This window comes from Hyperolius riggenbachi, chromosome 3 (genome assembly GCF_040937935.1).
Source record: "Hyperolius riggenbachi isolate aHypRig1 chromosome 3, aHypRig1.pri, whole genome shotgun sequence".
Taxonomy (NCBI): Eukaryota; Metazoa; Chordata; class Amphibia; order Anura; family Hyperoliidae; genus Hyperolius; species Hyperolius riggenbachi.
Window position 1 is genome coordinate 178,983,637 of NC_090648.1, and position 17,583 is coordinate 179,001,219.

The following is a 17,583-nucleotide window of genomic DNA, read 5'->3' on the forward strand; positions in this document are numbered from 1 at the left end:
CCAGGGCACAGAACACTGGAGAGCCTGTATAAAAAACTGTGTGAAGTTTCTACAGTAAGACTGAGTGCAATATTATTTTATATTTTTAATAAATCAAATGGTTTTACACTAAGAGGTTTTGTACCCAATGTATTGTGGTGATCACTAAAGCCAGCATTCTAATACTCTGAAGCGGAGTATATAGATGGTTGTATTAAATTGCAACACAGCCTGAGTGGTGAAGGACGGCCATAAGTGTCCTACTGCCTGAATAGACCTGCAATGTAGGTTTTCCCATCCGGAGAGTTTTATCACATTGGGTGTGGTGGAGGTTTATCCCTCTGATGATCTGTGATGTGGAGGGTGCTTTGATACGTCAGAAGTACCTAAGGAATAACTAGGAATTTGTAGGGATTCTATCATCATTTCCTTGATGTGGACAATCTTATTATGTTGTGTAGTGCCATCCTTCTACTGACTTGAACCTTAGGAAACATGTATGGATAATCCTGAAACATTCCGTCTCAAACAGGCACCCTTTAAACCTGATTGAGCTGGAGCAGTCTGCTCAGTGCACCAAAGTACCTTTTGACAGTTGCAGTGATTGGATATGTTCCAGGGTAAGGGGATGAGGGCATGGCAGACTGGCAGCAGCTTCTGGTACAAGAAGCCAGGTGCCAGTGCCAGGAATGTGAGAGGAAGGTGATTTCCTTCTTATAGGTGCCTATATTATTTAAGAGACTGTCACTGAAAAGGTGGTTTCACTGAAGGATCTGTAGTAGGGGGCTATGTCACTTTGAGGGGGGGGGGGGTCTTTCACATGGGCTTAGGTGCAAGTGGCTCTGTCACTAAGGGGATCGCCACAGGAGTTCTGTCACTAAAGTAATCTGTCTCTATGGGTTCTGTCATAGAGGCTCCATCACCATGAGGTCTGTCGCTTTGCCATTAAACTTGGGTGGAGATTATAGAGTAATAGATTTGTGGCAACTACTTGTTAAATGGATTAGTGTATCCTTATAGATCTCTACAGTGCTTCAGTGATGTTTTGTTTGCACAGTTAGGGCCTGTTTCCACTACACGCAGATTGGATGCAGAATGGATGCAGAAAAACTGACTCCAATGAATGCCTATGCATCAGAAAAAGTTAGTTTAGTGGAAACAGGCCCATAGACATTAATTGGAGTTCGTTTTTCTGCATCCAATCTGCGTGTAGTGGAAACAGGCCCATAAGGATGCTGTAAGGTTCTTTAGTGGCTAATATAACAGCTTGCCTGTAACTGCTTGCCAGTTTTAGTAACTGCATGATATATGACTATATGTATCTCTTATTAAATATATACAGAGGTGTGTGCAACATTTTTTACAATTTTATCCTTTATGTATTTTATTAGTAAATGTACCTATTTGTGATTTTCTTAAAAAAACAAACTGATTTTTAGTGCACATTAAGTCACGGAACACACTTGGTATTTAATTTTTCCTTTTGATTGATAATCACAATTTCTCCATTTCAAATTATGTTTTGATGTGACCGTTTTGGAATGAGAATCAGTGATGCATGTGGCTCAGTAATGTATGAATAAAATGAGTGTGGTGCATTAATACAATGAACACAGCATAGGTTCACATACTTTAGTTTTGCGTAATATTTGGACTGGCTTACAATCTGTTGTGGCTACACCCCACTTTTTGACGTGGTACTTACAGGCCCTGTCTTCAATGCCCACAGGCGCTCCAGATATAGGAAGATCATAGCAACAGCACAGTTGTTACACTTTCATAGGATCTCTTTTCTTCTGGGCAAAGTACTTCTGTTGTAATGCTGTTGCCTTCTATTAGTAGTGCTTGGTGAAAATTTGCCTTCTTAAAACAGAAGGAAACTTGTAATAATTGAGCTATAAGTGAACATTTGTGGTTACCCGCAATGCACCAATACTGAATATGCAAATTATCACTTTTCGCCCCTCTAAGCCAGGCAAGCATTCAAAACCGCTGGTGTAAAGCAAGCCTTTAGCTTTAAATATTACACAGCCACACCAATCTCACATGTAGACTGCCTGTTTCGGACTTTTGGCCCTCATCAGTACATGGCAGGGATTGATATGGCTGTATGGGGGAGGGCTTGGACCAGTACAACAGAATAACCAAGCAGCTCGGGGTGACCCACACCACTAGGAATGTATAGGGGGATAAAAGAGACTGATTAGTAGCATACAAACTGTACCAGAGATTAATGGGACAAAAGGTTTTATACATACCTGGGGCTTCCTCCAGCTCTGTGCGCATGGATTGCTCCCACGCCGCAGTCCTCAGCTGCCTGCAGCTCCTGTATCAGGTCCCGTTAGTTCTGCCAGTCGCAGCCAGTCTGCACAAGAGGAAGTGCGTTCTCTACATATCTCTCCAGCGGCCGTTGGAGCAATCCTGCACATGGGGCTGGAGGAAGCCCCAGGTATGTATAAAACTTTTTTTTTTTTTTTTTTTTTTCACGGTCTCCTGGTTTCCTTTAAAGTGTGTGTTGTGGTGTGACACAGGTAGACTTGTCTGGAGGTCAGAAACAGCCCTGGGGTAACGGTCTCATAATTTTTGTTAATGCAGATTTAATTTTTGTTATACATTTTATTCAATCAAAACTCTAAGGCTATATTTAAACTGAGGCGTTACATACAATAGGATCGGAACCGAGGGGATACATACTGACATGAAAAGTATGTTTCAGTGTGTCTGCTCCCGCTGGCTGCATGTCATCCGGCAGCAGGTGGGAACACAGCCTAAAAGTACCATTGCAATATAATTACATTGTGTTTGCAAAATTGTTAGACAATGCTGAAGGCGGCTTTCACACTAATTGCTAAATAAACAATGCTGGGTGCCAGTTGAGGGGCCCATATACTGGTTGATTTCGGCCATCGATCGATCGATTCTATAGAATCGATCGATCAGAAATCGATTCTTTCAAATCGATCGATCGATTTGTGGCTGATTTAGATCGATTTTGATGGATTTGATCTATCTGACAGGATGGAAGATCTAGGTTGACCTGCTGCTGGCAGCATATCCATGGCCCATAGAGTTGCATTGGATCTAATGGTGCAGTTATGCCTTTAGATCAATTTTCTATAGATTTCCAATAAAATTTCATTCTGAAATCTATTGGAAATCTGTTCCTAGTGTGTGGCACACATCAGATAGATTCCTGTCAGATTCGACTTGACAGGCATCTGCCAGAAATCTATCTGATGGTCGAATCTGCTGAAAATCTATAAGTGTATGGCCACCTTTAGTTTATTTCAAGTTATTTCAAATACAATTGGGTGCTGTTTTATCTTGGATAGGGAGCACTAACAAATTGTGTTAACATTTGTACTTTGGTTTCAGAGGCTGTATAGAGACTGTACATAAACTGTCATGTTTGAAATGAAAAGGGTTAAAATTGTGTGCTTGGTGACATTGCTCACAGGAGGTTGACACAGATGTCATTTTACATTAAAGGAATTTTTAGGCAGCTTTCTGTGCACTTTTTCAGAGATAGAGGTATACATGTCCCTAGGTTGTAATCTGAGTCTCTTGCACCCTTCAATTTTCATAGCCTTCAGCCTCTCTAAAGTGCCCTGTAAATCCCTTGAATGATTCACAATACCAGGATGACTGTGTGTGATGTTAAAGCAGTGCTAGCAGTGTACAAGTCATGCAACCCTGTCATGACCTTATTCTGAAGGGTATTAAGTGGTGTTTTCTGCTGCTCTCCTGGGCTATTATCAGCTCACTCAGAGTGAAGCTTTTTTTCCTTTTGGTCTGTGTTTACATTTTCCTAAAACAGACTGTGTTTATCACCTTGTGATGCCTCACCACAGTTCATGGCTACCTTGATTTCCACACTCTGGAATCAGAGGATGTGTGAACCTGAGGCAAAGATAGCTTTTAGTTTCTGTAAAACACGTAAAATGATTTGACAAACATTATGTACATCATTATTTCAACTGACCCTAAAAAAAGGAGAATGCAGAGAGAGAAAATGGTAAGAAAAAAAGTCAGTTTAAGGCTCCCTGCACACTGCAAATCCGTTTTGCCATTCCGATTCCGATTTGCAAGTCCAATTTTCCCTGAATACACTAAACAGAAAAACGGAGAAAAAAACGCAGTATGCAGTAACGATTAAAAATCTGAATCGGAATCGCATGCAGTGTGCAGGGAGCCTAAGATGGTTTTGAACATTTTTTTCTGTGCAGAACAGTGCGTTGGAACTGCACATGGAGCCTTTCCTAATTTATACTCATGTCAATCTTGATGACTACATTTGTGACCACTCGTATAATTAGGGCTACCTTCTTAAGGGGCCCATACACTTACCGATTTTTCCCGCCGATATACAGCCGATTCAATCACTGTGATCGAATCGGCTGTGAAATCGTTGCGCAAACGCTGACCGAACAATCGATTTCCATCCGAAATAGATCGTTCCCATCGATTCCCGTCCCTGTCCGTGCAGAAGATTTCGCTCGATCGCCGGCGGGTCGGGAGTGTGTCGACCTGATCCGGCCGGGGCAAGTCCCCGCTGTCACTGCTGCTTCGCTCCAAGTCAAGCAGGCTTCACTTCTTCCTGTCCCAGCAGGAAGTTTAAATAGTGGAGCGCCCTCTACTGTTTAAACTTCCCCCGGCAGGAAGTAAAGTGAAGATGGAGCCCACAGCGGAGAAGAAGACAGCGGAGACCGGGGGACTCGCACTGGCCGGATCAGGTAATGTATGCAGGGGCCTTGAGGCGTCAGCAGCAGCGACAGCTTCACAGACGGTGAATCGATTTCATGCTGAAATCGATTCACAATCTGTTTGCAGTAAAGTCAGCCATACAATCCCTCTATGATCAGATTCGATCAGAGAGGGATCTATCTGTTGGTCGATCTGATGGCAAATCGACCAGTGTATGGCCACCTTTAGCCAATATTGGTTCTGAGGGTAAGTTCACATTAAATCCCTATGATGTTCATAGAAGCAACAAGTACATGCCAACAGATTTCAGAATCGGCTACTTCCTGTAATGCATGCCTCACAGCGTACTGTACCTAACTGCCATGAATTTGTCCCAAGGCAAGATGCTTTTTTTTTTGGGGGGGGGGGGGGGGGGGTTGGAGGGATTTAACAACCACAAAAGGGGGTTTGTTTTCTAAGAGGAATCACCATGGTAATTTTTTCTAAGTGGTCCCTTTGGGTCACCTTAAACTGACTATGTTTCAGCCAGAAACACTGTCACTGGTGTGCGCCTCTGGTTGTAAAGGCAGTGTGCTGTCATTCCTCTACTGCTTATAGTTATGCACATTTGAAGCTCTGGAGGGCCACATTTAGGCCTAGTGCACACCAGAGCGTTTCTGCTGCGGTTTGCGATCCGCTTGCGGGTGCGGATCCGCTAGGGTAATGTATTTCAATGGGCTGGTGCACACCAGAGCGGGAGGCGTTTTGCTGAAACGCATACTCCCGGGCTGCAGCAGATTTTGGATTGCGGATGCGTTTCTGCCTCCAATGTTAAGTATAGGAAAAACGCAAACCGCTCTGAAAAACGGCACTTCAGAGCGGTTTTTCAGGCGTTTTTTGTTACAGTAGCTGTTCAGTAACAGCTTTACTGTAACAATATATGAAATCTACTACACCAAAAACGCTTCCCAAAACCGCAAAATGCTAGCTGAAACGCTACAGAAAAAGAAGAAAAAGCGTTTCAAAATCTGCTAGCATATTGCGGATCTGCTAACGGTTTTTGGTGTGCACCAGGCCAAATTGAGGATATTAAGTCCGCAGGCCTTGTGCTTGACGCCTGTACTTCATAATCTCTTTAACCTCTTGCCGACCACCTAACGCACATTGGCGGTGGCAGAGAGGCTCTGTTGCTCCTCCATATGGCGTCCTCTCACGAGGAGTGAGATTTGATGGGAGATCACACGAGCTCCTGTCAGTAAACACAGCGGGCCCCAGCGACCAGCCTGCAAGCCAGCAATCTGCGCTGGCAGGCTCTTTTTCATTTATAACAAAAAATTGTTTATATGGCACTGACTTCTTACGGAGCGCTGCACAGAGTATTGTCTTATCACTTAACTGTCCCTCAAAGGGGTTCACAATCGAGTACATTTGAAATCGGCGCCGGTAGACTTGGGCGCAGGATTCAGCGGTATATGTCTGATCCTGCTTCTGCACAAGTCCGGGCCGTTTTAATTAGTATTCCCCCTCCAGGCCGACATGGATAGTGGGGGAATGAAATAATTCGGCTTCCAGCGATTGCTGGAGGCCGAATTATTGTGTTTTTCAAGCAACCTCGGCTCCGTCTTCTGACGGACCCGACGTTACTCACTGAGCGCTGCAATAGGAGTGATTCCTATTGTAGTCTATGGAGGCGCCGGCTGCGCCCAAATCTAGCAGCGCTGAAAAGCACTGCTCCGTTCACAATCTGATCCCTTCCATAGCCATATGTCTATGTATGCTACTGTAGTGTATGTATCTTAATCTAGGGCCAATTGGGGGGGCAATAAACCGTTAAAGGTTGTGAAGTGCCAAATTGTAAAAAATGGCCTGGTCACTAGGGCTATAAACCTCTGGACCTCAAGTGGTTAGAGGTGCTTACACCAATGAGGCCTGGAACCCACTAGCAGTGCTTTTCTAAGCACTTGTTATTTGTAAAGCTCTTGCTAATGTAATGCTATGGGAATTTTTTTTAGATTCAAGGGTGTTAATTTAAAAATTAATCCCTTCAGTACAAGTGGTCTCTGGCTCCTTCAGGACTAGAGACTTTATGATTTAAAAAAAAAAAGTTACCCGTCCTCCATATGCTTCCTGGAAGTGAGCGTTCACTTCCAGGACTAAAAACAAATTTGTTGATTGTGGCCATCTTGTGGCCAAATAGTAAAACATCTACATACATTTTTTAATGAAATAAACACACATTATTACATTTACAATTAACTGTTTACCTCCCACACCAAAAATTACCCAAATAAAATTTTTAATGAAAAAAAAAATACAATAAAATAACAAAAAAAAAACATAAATAGTTACCTGAGGGTCTGAACTTTTTTAATATGCATGTGAAGATGGTATATCACAAACATTTTTTTCCAATTATAAGCTTGTAAGTGGTGATGAACGGAAAACTGAAAAAATGCACCTTTTATTTCCAAATAAAATATTGGCGCCGAACATTGTGATAGGGACATAATTTAAATGGTGTAATAACCGGGACAAATGGGCAAATAAAATACATAGGTTTTAATTATGGCAGCATGTATTATTTTAAAGCAATAATGGCCAAAAACTGAGAAATAATGATTTTTTTTCCATTTTTTTTTCTTAATATTCCTGTGAAAATGCATTTAGAAAAAAATAATTCTTAGCAAAATGTACCACCCAAAGAAAGCCTAATTGGTGGCGGAAAAACAAGATAGATCAATTCCTTGTGATAATTAGTGATTAAGTTATTAGCAAATGAATGGGAGGTGAAAATTGCTCTGATGCATAAGATGAAAAATATCTGTAGGCTGAAATGGTTAATAAAACACATTTTTTTTTTTTATACATAGAATGGGGAAGGGAGGGGAAAGGGAAGCGATGGGGGGGAGGAGAATGGATTTTTAAAGCAAAACTCTAAGAAAAGTGCTGCTAGTGGCTCCCATGCTTAAAGGTGCATGTACTAATAAGAAATCAGCTACAGGGTGTTGATAAGCATTACAGTATTGGGTGTACGCAGCTTCTTTCCATGCTCCCAGAAATCACAAAGGGACTGATGCTAAACTCCAATATAGATGGGCAGTGAGAAGCTAATTGTGTTAATAGCATGAAAATTAACGCAGCTTGGAATTGGACCTGTCAAATTCAGTACCTGATTAACTAAAAACTAACTAAAATGATTTATACACAAGGGTCCTCCAGAAAGTAACCACTGTTTGCTTTTATCTGCCATGTTAAGTATTAATTCAGTGCAGTTTAGCTTGCATCTGTCAGGGTCTGTACATACTCAGAACGCAAATCGTGATATTGCAGCGATTTGCTTTTTGATTCTCGTTCAACATTTCCCCCAAAGCACTGCATGTAGCGCATTTTGCAATTTATGCAAATCGCAAATGCTGCAGTGATAATGATCCCATTGGGATCACATTAGCAGCAGCGCTTTGCTGATTGCCGGTGATTGCGCTCAAGAGTGAACCAACCCTCAGAGTAATCTCTGCTCTTCCTGTACCGCTTGTCACATGACTGCAGAATGCCTATAACTGTTTGTTCAGCAGCATTAAAGGACACCCGAAGCAAAAAAATAAACGAATGAAATAAACGATTGTATCTTCCTTTTCCTAAAACTGACTTTTTAAGATATTCCACAGTTTTATTTTATGTTTAAATCTACTTTTTAAAGAGGAACTCCAGTGAAAATAATGTAATAAAAAAAAGTGCTTCATTTTTACAATAATTATGTATACATGATTTAGTCAGTGTTTGCTCATTGTAAAATCTTTCCTCTCCCCGATTCACATTCTGACATGTATTACATGGTGACATTTTTACTGTGGGCAGGTTATGTAGCTGTTACTAGCTGTTCTGGCTTTAACAGACAGCTGTAAACAGCCATTTCCTGTCTGTGAACATTGTTACATTGTGGCAGTTTGCCCAGAGTACCGCGGTACCAGAGCCTCTTGTGGGAGGGGTTTCAGCACAAAATCAGTCATACAGCGCCCCCTGATGGTCTGTTTGTGAAATGCAATAGATTTGTCATGTAAAAGGGGGTATCAGCTACTGATTGGGATAAAGTTAAATTCTTGGTCGGAGTTTCTCTTTAAGTTTTAACTGTTTTATAGTTTTTGCTCAATTACACATTCATTGAAGTATGCCAGAGCTAAAATCTATGAACTATTGACCCGTTTTATCTGTTTCATGTTCTCAGAATCCATTTTCTGCTAGGAAAGTGTTTTATATTTGGAATTTCTTATCAGTGAGGGTCACACTGTAGTCACTACCTGTCTGAGTCAGGACTGAGTCAGCCACTTGCATACCTGGTATTTAACTCTTTCAGGCAGAGAAAGAAAAAAAATGAACACCGCATAGTTATTTGTGTGCTAGGCACTGTACATACACATGTCTATCTCATCATGTCACACCCCACTTCGGGTATCCTTTAACATGAAGCCCATTCCTCCCCCTCCCTACACACACACACACACACACACACACACACACACACACACACACACACACACACACACACACACACACACACACACACACACACTTTTTCCATCTCATAGGTGAGGAGTGTGATGCATTCTCTTGAGAAGATGTGAAAATATTACCTTGGAGGAAACTGGCCCAATGTGTCTAAAATAAAATGTTTTCTTAATTGTTTCATGAAAACGTCTAACTTTCTGGATGACCCTCATAGAAAGATTTCAGAAGACCACCAGGTCCCATCTATGTAATATGTGTATGCTCGCTTTATACTGTATGATTTGTCTAAACAGCAATAAGCTATCTGACCCCCAAGGTAACGTTCAGGGCCGGCGCTACCATTAAGGCAAAGGAGGCAGCTGCCCCAGGGCCCCAGAGCTAGTAGGGGCCCCCAGTGGCTACAAGAGGAAAACAAATTTTCAAATCGGCCTTATAGTTTTTGAGAAAATCGATTTTAAAGTTTCAAAGGAAAAAAAAATACACATTTAAAAACCTGCCGACTTTAATGGTTAATAGCAAATCCACCTTAAATGCTAGAAACCCTAAATTTGCAGGATATGTTAAGAAGATCATTAGGAATAGGAGGAAAAATTTTTTTTTTCAAAAAGACCTTATAGTTTTTGAGAAAATCGATTTTAAAGTTTAGAAGGAAAAAAGTATACTTTTAAATGCAGTAAATGTCACATTTAGTAGCAAACCTAACGGTAGTGTAATTTTACATGCATCAAACAAAAGCGCAATAAATTTCCTGACGGGGTTTCCAGGGGGTCTATACGCAGCCGCAGCGCTTTGGCCAGGGATCGCTATACAGCCGCAATATGGCTGTATGAAGATCCCTGGCATTTATTCATATTTTCCCAATTTTTTTTTATGTTTAGAGTGTGGGAATTTAAAAAAAAAAATTATGTGGGTTCCCCACTCCTGAAACTTTTTAACCCCTTGTCCCCCATGCAGGCTGGAATAGCCAGGATGTGGAGCTCCGACCGATTGGGACTTCACACCCTGACTATACCAGCTGCAAAAAAGGTCCCCTAATGCCGATTTTTGTTCCGGGGTATATGTTGGGGGGGGCCCCCAGGTTTATTTTGCCCTGGGGCCCCATTGTTGCTTAAACCGGCCCTGGTAACGTTAATAAACAAGCTTTATTTGTTCATAAAAGCATAATAAGAAAGGTTGGCCAAGGTGTATATATCATGCACAGACATGATGAACTATCATTGTTTGCTGCACAGTACAATACTTCTTGTGGCTCTGTTGGGGTTAAAGAAGATAATTGTTAATCTAATCAATAACACTTTGCATAAAATGCAACCAGAGATTCTCTATAGAGGCTGCTATTCCATTGTACAAATATAAAAGAATAAATGTAAACCCTATGCCATTAATAGATGTTCAGTCATGAGGCATGCAAGGTTGGATCCGGTATTGGATATAATTATTCTAACCAGGGGTGCCTGAAATAGATCCACAGTGGGGTTCAGCATCCTCAAACCAGCAAAGAACACGTTATTATCTAGAATCTCAAATCGCAGCCATGTCAAGCATCCCTATGGAGTTCAGCAATGAAAGTACTATGAAGCATAAAGTCATACAGATTATATAGGCACTGTAATGCTGGGAATACATGGTACGGTTTGTACCGCTCGATCGAGCCATTAGATGGCTTGATTGATAATTTCCGACATGTCCGATCACCTGCTGGATCGATTCCACGCTTGATATCGCGGGCTGGACAATGGAAAAAGATAAGGAAAATGAGCAGAAGATAAGAGAATCGCCCGCAGGGATGAGCGGGAATCGATCCGGTAATAATCGGTCCATAATCGAGCGGTACAAACGTACCGTGTATTCCCGGCATTACATCATTTGAGCTGCAAGCAGGTGAGATAAGATGGCCCACAATCTATGGGAGTGGGGGCAGAAATGTTATGCTGACAGGTTTCACCAGAGGCTAAATTCAGAAAGTGAGGGAACCAAGACTAATATACACAAGCATACAGTATATACCGTGCAAGACGCATTCAATCTGCATTAGCATTTCATTTATTTTCCTTCAGTGTTTAAAGGATACCTGAAGTGAGAGGGACATGGAGGCTGCCATATTTATTTCTTTTTAAACAATACCAGTTGCCTGGCGTCCTGCTGATCTTTCATGGATCAGTAGTGTCTGAATCACACACCCGAAACAAGAATATGGCAAATGCAGTCAGACTTCAGTCAAACATCTTATCTGCATGCTTGTTCCGGGTAAAAGTTCGAGGTAGGGGATCAGCAGGACAGCCAGATCATTGATCTCATCTTTTTTATTGTTGTTTGTTTCTGTACATACTGTACAGCTGCTGTGAGTAACCTGAATCTTATGTTCTGTCCTCCCCAGCACAGTCTTTGACTGGGAAGAAGAGATGGAGCAATTCTAAGTGATACTGAAGCAAAGGAAAAAAAGGTCGAATACTCACCTATATAGAGGGAAGGCTTAGAATCCTATGGAGCCTTCCCCGCCTCGCTCGATGCTCTTGTTCCAGCACTGTGACCCCGTTGCAGGTATTTGACCATCTTGTGGAATACGCCTTCAGGGATCCTCAGAAGGCTTTGTTAGCACCTGAATCCCCAAGTGCTTTTGAAGACAGGTGGCTCTGTTCTGCACATGCGTCAGTGAGCACTCACATGCACAAAACGGAGCCGCCAGTCTTCAAAAGCACTCGAGGACACGAGTGCTTCTAAAGCCTTCTGAGGGCTCACAGAGGTGGCAAATTTGTACTGGGGAAAATGCTGGAAAGCGGACTCAGAGAGAGGACAGGGAAGGCTCGATGAGATCCAGAGCCTTCCCTCTCCATAGGTAAGTACAGTGTAACTTTTTCTTTTACATTTCGCTACACATTTGCTTTACTGACATCTTAAATTACTGTGAATATCACAGTGAGGCCCAGTGCACACTGGGCGGATCCGCCGGCCGCATCCGCCTGAAAATCCGCATGGCTAATGTATCTCTATGGGCTGGTGCACACCGGCGGTTTGAGGTTTTTAGCAAGCCGCAAACGTGTCTCTTGCTGCACGTTTGCGGTTTGCTAAAAACCTCAAACCGCTGGTGTGCACCAGCCCATAGAGATACATTAGCCATGCTGATGCGGATGCAGCCGGTGAACACCCGGCGGATCGCATCAAGATCCGCCCAGTGTGCACTGGGACTAAACTCTGTCATCCGCACCCAAAACCGCTAGCGTTTTGTGGATCTGCTAGCGGTTTTGGTGCGCACTAGGCCTAATTCATCATGCCTCTGCTGATCTACACTATGTCATCATATTCAAAGTGCTCTTAATGTGGATGGCTTTCATGTAAACTGGTGGTAGGAGTGTTCATTATGCAGCAATGCTATGTTTGCATTGCTCCCTCCTGTCACTTGCCAGCTCTTCTTTAAAGTGTACCTGAGGTGACATAAGATAAACGTGTATGTACAGTGCAAAACATATTAATAACCAGGCTGTTTTGCTTGATTTATTTTGCTGCCTGAAAGCGTTAATTTCTATGTATAAAGTGACAGGTTCTGTCTTGTCAGTACCTTGTCAGGAATATAGTAAACATCACTGATAAGCAAATTACAGCCATAAGTTTTCCTGGGAGAATACAATTTCTGAGGGCAGGGGAGAGATAGAAAAGGCCGATAGCTCATGTATTTTAATTCTGGAACTCTCAATAGACCGCCGGGCGGATCGCTCAAAATCAGTCTTATCATCCGAACGACAGTCTGTACACACGCCCGATTTAGCGTGCGGACGACTCAACGACGGGACGTTCAAACGACCCGTCGGTTCGCAAAAGTCCGACGTTTGTATGGGCCTTAAGGGGTCATTCACACGGAGTGAGTTGCAGTGAATTTTGACGCACTGCCCATAGTATGCGTTTTACAAGGGAACATGAAAGTCGATACACTTTCACTTTATCATTCACACTACAACAGTGAGTTGCTGTGCAGTGCATTTCATCTCGTCTAAAGTGCTTAAAACGCATATAACTGCATGCAACTGCACAACAACACACAAACTAAAACGTGAGTTTAAATTCGTGCATTTTAATGCATTTCAACTCCCTAAGGCTAGGTTTCCATTGCTGCGAATCCGGGCCGATTCCCCGCCCACGAATTTGGATGCATTTTAGCAGCCCATAGAAGTTTATGTAATCCATCCGAATTCGGGGCCGAGGAAAAATCTGAGGCCCTGCAGCATAATGTTGTGCATGACTGTCCAAATCCCATAGCCGCGCATAGCACGGCTAGAGGGATTCGGCAGCGAGAGGCAGCAGCTGTGCCGGCATCGCGTCTCGTAAGACGCATGCCATCGCACAAGTGGGAACGAGCCCTTACTAGTGTGAATGAGTTAATTTACTGTACAGTTTATTTGTTAAGAAGTAACAACCAGTGTATCGCTTTATTTCAAACTAACATACACACAATGTTGCATTCAGTAGTGCCTCTTCCACACCTGCTCACTCACAGCAGGGAGAGAAAAATGTCCAACTGAGTGCACTGTAAAAATCTTAAAAAGCCACCTCCAATGGAAAAAATGAAAAATATAAAATGAAAAGATTACTGTGTCCTGCCAAACCGGTATTGATTATTTGCAGACTTATATCTGCCTAAATACTTTTAGGTCTATGCAATTAGACCGATTTTAGCACGTTTTGAGTTCCCATCTAATTAAAGAATAACCTTTACTCAAAATGAAATACATCAGCCTATGCAGAGTAAAAGCCAATTTACACTTTGTATGTTTATTATTATCCCCCAACTTATATTAAAGAGTAACTGTCGGGCATAAAATCAAAAATCAATTCTTTATTTTTATCTGGTAAACAAGTAATAAGGATGCTAACCAGGCAATCCAAAAGTTAAAATCTCTATTACTTTTCTTGTTTATAAATGATGATTTCCCAGTTTACTTGACTCTTATTTGGTACGCTGCCGCAAAAAGGAAGTTGCAGTGCATGCTGGGTTGTCCTTTTTTGCTTCTGTACATTAGTTAAGTCTGAGGGGAAATAAAGAAGCAAAAAAAGACAACCCAGCATGCCCTGCAACTTCCTTTGTGCGGCATCGTACCAAATAAGAGTCAAGTAAACTGGGGAATGATCATTTATAAACAAGACCAGTAATAGAGATTTTAACTGTTGGATTGCCTGGTTAGCATCCTTATTACTTGTTTACCAGATAAAAATAAAGAATTGATTTTTGATTTTATGCCCGACAGTTACACTTTAAGAAGTTTTGAATCAGCATGATATCATTTATTGGCTAATGTAAAAGAAGAAGAGTAAGCTTTTAGCTAGTAAGCCTCCCATTTTACCCTACCGGAACACCTAAAAGTCCCACCAATTATATCTTGATGAGGCTTCTGTCCAGGGCTGTCTCTACTTGTAGGAGAAGGCTGCTGCGTTATTTCGGCAGCTCAGTTTCCCGCTGTCTCTGCTGGGAAAGGGTGTCATGTGTCATATTGGTGAAGTACCCTATAAGAAGGGCCTGGCATTCATTGCAGAGCACTGATCCTACTATACCACAAAACAACCTTTATTTTCATCTGTTTTGGGCTGCATGGGGAAAACTGACAGTCGATGGATCCTATGTTATTATAGGATCCATTCACACTTGTCAGGTCAGTCTGCCACGCATTGCACTAAGCAGAATGAACAAGTAACCATGCTGTATTTGCTGTACTATTTGGGGGTTGGTACTGATATGCTATAGTTTTGTCGCATGCAATCTAAAACATGGCATACACTTTGAAAGATGTGATAGTCTATTGATATCTGCCTGATGTTGAGGGAACTGGTCGTTAGAAGAATACAGAGGCAGACATCTTCACTTCCTTATAAACAATATCAGTTGCATGGCTGTCACGCTGAGCTTTTGGCATCAGTGGTTTTTGAGTCAGCGCTCACGCCTCATTGTAAATGGCAGAGCTTGTAAGGGGTCCAATGGAACCCTTTATAGTTCATGGTGCGTGAGGCAGAGGGCTGTGCTAAACATCCATGTTTGCTAGCATTTCTGCGTCTAGTCAGGTGACAAATATGTCATCTATGTGGAAGCTTGTTAACCTTGCCAAAATGTGAAGGCTTACATAAAGAATGTAGCCCTGAAGGCACCTGATTTCAGACCTCATTGCTAAGGAGATAGCTTCGCAATCATTTTCCATGTTGCCCATTCTATATTTTTTTACAGACCAGAAGTAACAAGAATGTAATTGCCATCACAATGGAATCATTTTCCAAACCGAGAACTAGAGAGCTGGAGCTAACCATATACCATGCAGATGATGGAAGCTAGGCAGCAAGGTGTCTTGTCTGTAAGGTGTTAGCTGGTAGTGAAAGGCGAGCTCAGGCTCAGAAGTTCTTTACGTGCTCCAAATGTTTGTGTTGTTTGTAAAAATAAAGCGTGGTCCAGATGTGGCTACTGGTTCCATTTCACTTCCTGTCTGCAGCATGCTTTTTGGATGGAGTCTGTAAATGTTCTTTGTGTGAGCTGCAGCAGAGAAAATTGATTCCCCTTCAGATTTCAGCTTTCTAAGCAACAATCTTAAATCAGAGAGAGGTTGAGTTTCCATAGCCCATTTATTGGGAATGTTGGACAGTGTACTGTGAAATTTGAATTGTTCTCCCAGGTGCTTTGCATTTTCAAGTGGAACCTTTTTCTGAGCTATATGTGATGAGGCTCAAGTATTACATTATGTAGTCTGTTTCTTTTGGGATTAAAAGTGACCACTCTGGCAATATAAAATTATGAGTGCAATTAGAGGTCTACAATTTCTCTGCAGGCTGCTCTTCTTTTATGAAACAGCCCTTGAGGGTTGCTGTTCTGCCAAAGGTAATGAAAGCAAAATCATAGGCCATATTTTTAAAGAAATCCAAGCTCCCCAATTCCTACTATAGACAGGTTGTTGAATATTTTAATTATATTTTGCTTTCAAACTGGGGTGTTTAGTGCTTAGTTCCAGTAAAAACTCTTAGTTCTGAGTAGAATTGGAGAGCGTTAGAACTTATTTCTGTGGGGGTTTTTTTTTTTGGTTTTTTTTTTGGGGGGGGGGGGGGGTTCCCCCCCCTCTACTGTCTTGTACTTTTTGCTTAGAATATTCTTAAAGTAATAATAATCATCTGAACATTTATATAGCGCTTTTCTCCTGTCGGACTCAAAGCTCTCAAGAGCTGCAGCCATTAAGGGAGCGCTCAAGAGGCCACCCTGCAGTGTTAGGGAGCCTTGCCTAAGGACGCCTTACTGAATAGGTACTGACCCTAGCCAGGATTCAAACCCTGGTCTCCCATGTCAGTGGCGGTGCCCTTAACAAGTACACTATCCAGCCAATACAGTGAAGTTGTATTGAACTGTTTATGGAGGACTAAGGAATCAGCCACATTATAAGCGCTTTTCTGAGCGCTTTGTGATTAGCAATTTCTAAGCTCTTTTTACAAATTGCTTCCATTCACTTTCTTAAAAATCACAGTGAACCCGTACGCAAAGGAATTGGGGCAATTTTTAAGCGATTTTAATGAAAGTGAATAGGAGCAATTTTTAAAAAGCGCTAATCGATCAAAAGCGGTCCGAAAAACGCTTGTAGTGTGCCTGAGCCCTTACACCTTACTCCTAAATTGTACTGCCCTTTTCTGTCTCGCTTGGCTTTTTCCATTGGACAGTGGTCATCAGACTGCCGCCCACTACAGTATTTTGACATCAGCTTCCTGATAAGCAGTGAGGTTACCAATACCCTGCTAATTTAGGTTTACAGCAATGTAGTTTTTAGTGTTTTGGTGCATGTCCCCATCCATCAGCTAACCATAAAGTTAACACTATATCCCCTTCCTGACACCTAACTCCTAATTTGCCCCCCAACATAATCCCCCTTCCTGATGCTATCCTTAACCTTGTCTTAACTAACAAGATTAGCTGCATGCTTGTTTCAGGTGTGTGATTTGGACTGACCAGAAAGACCAGCAGGACAGCCAGGCAACTGGTATTTTTTTTAAAAGGAAATAAATATGGCAGCCTCCATAGGTCTCACACATCGGGTTCCTTTTAAGCTAGTACCTCTAATTTTTAAACCAAACTTTTCCCTAACCTGCTTACGGATGCTAACCTTTCTAATCAACTCCTAACCCTAAGAAGAATGAAATTCCACCCTAGGTTCACTAGGTCTGAAATCATCCACTTTTTCAAAAGCGATACCGCATTCTGCCTGATAGCAATGTATTTTCCATGTACAATTTCCACTACATCCCAATTTTTGTATGCATGAAAAAAACGTAAGCCTGCAGAATTTTTTTGGGATAAATTGTCCAATATGGTAGATGCTTTTTAAAATTCACATAAAAATTGCTCCTTTTTCTTCCCATGTGAAAATTGGTACCCAAAAAAATGCGTACAAAAATAAATGTCCTACTGGA

At 41.9% G+C, this 17,583-nt stretch overlaps 1 protein-coding gene across 10 annotated transcripts in view; it reads left to right on the top strand.

The window, feature by feature from the left end:
• Positions 1–17,583, top strand: part of BNC1 (basonuclin zinc finger protein 1) — a 218,490-nt gene that overhangs the window by 148,081 nt on the left and 52,826 nt on the right. For 2 of the 10 annotated variants that reach the window (XM_068275345.1, XM_068275343.1), the window contains one exon: positions 11,543–11,706. The exons of 5 other annotated variants lie outside the window; for them this stretch is intronic. Coding sequence is in view for 1 of the 5 variants with exons in the window: in XM_068275337.1 (XP_068131438.1) it covers positions 11,973–12,001 (29 nt within the window). In the remaining 4 variants the exon portion in view is untranslated. Of the gene's footprint in view, positions 1–11,542; positions 11,707–11,938; positions 12,002–17,583 lie in introns of those variants that run through there. 3 more of the 10 variants (XM_068275346.1, XM_068275348.1, XM_068275337.1) reach the window with 2 other exon arrangements.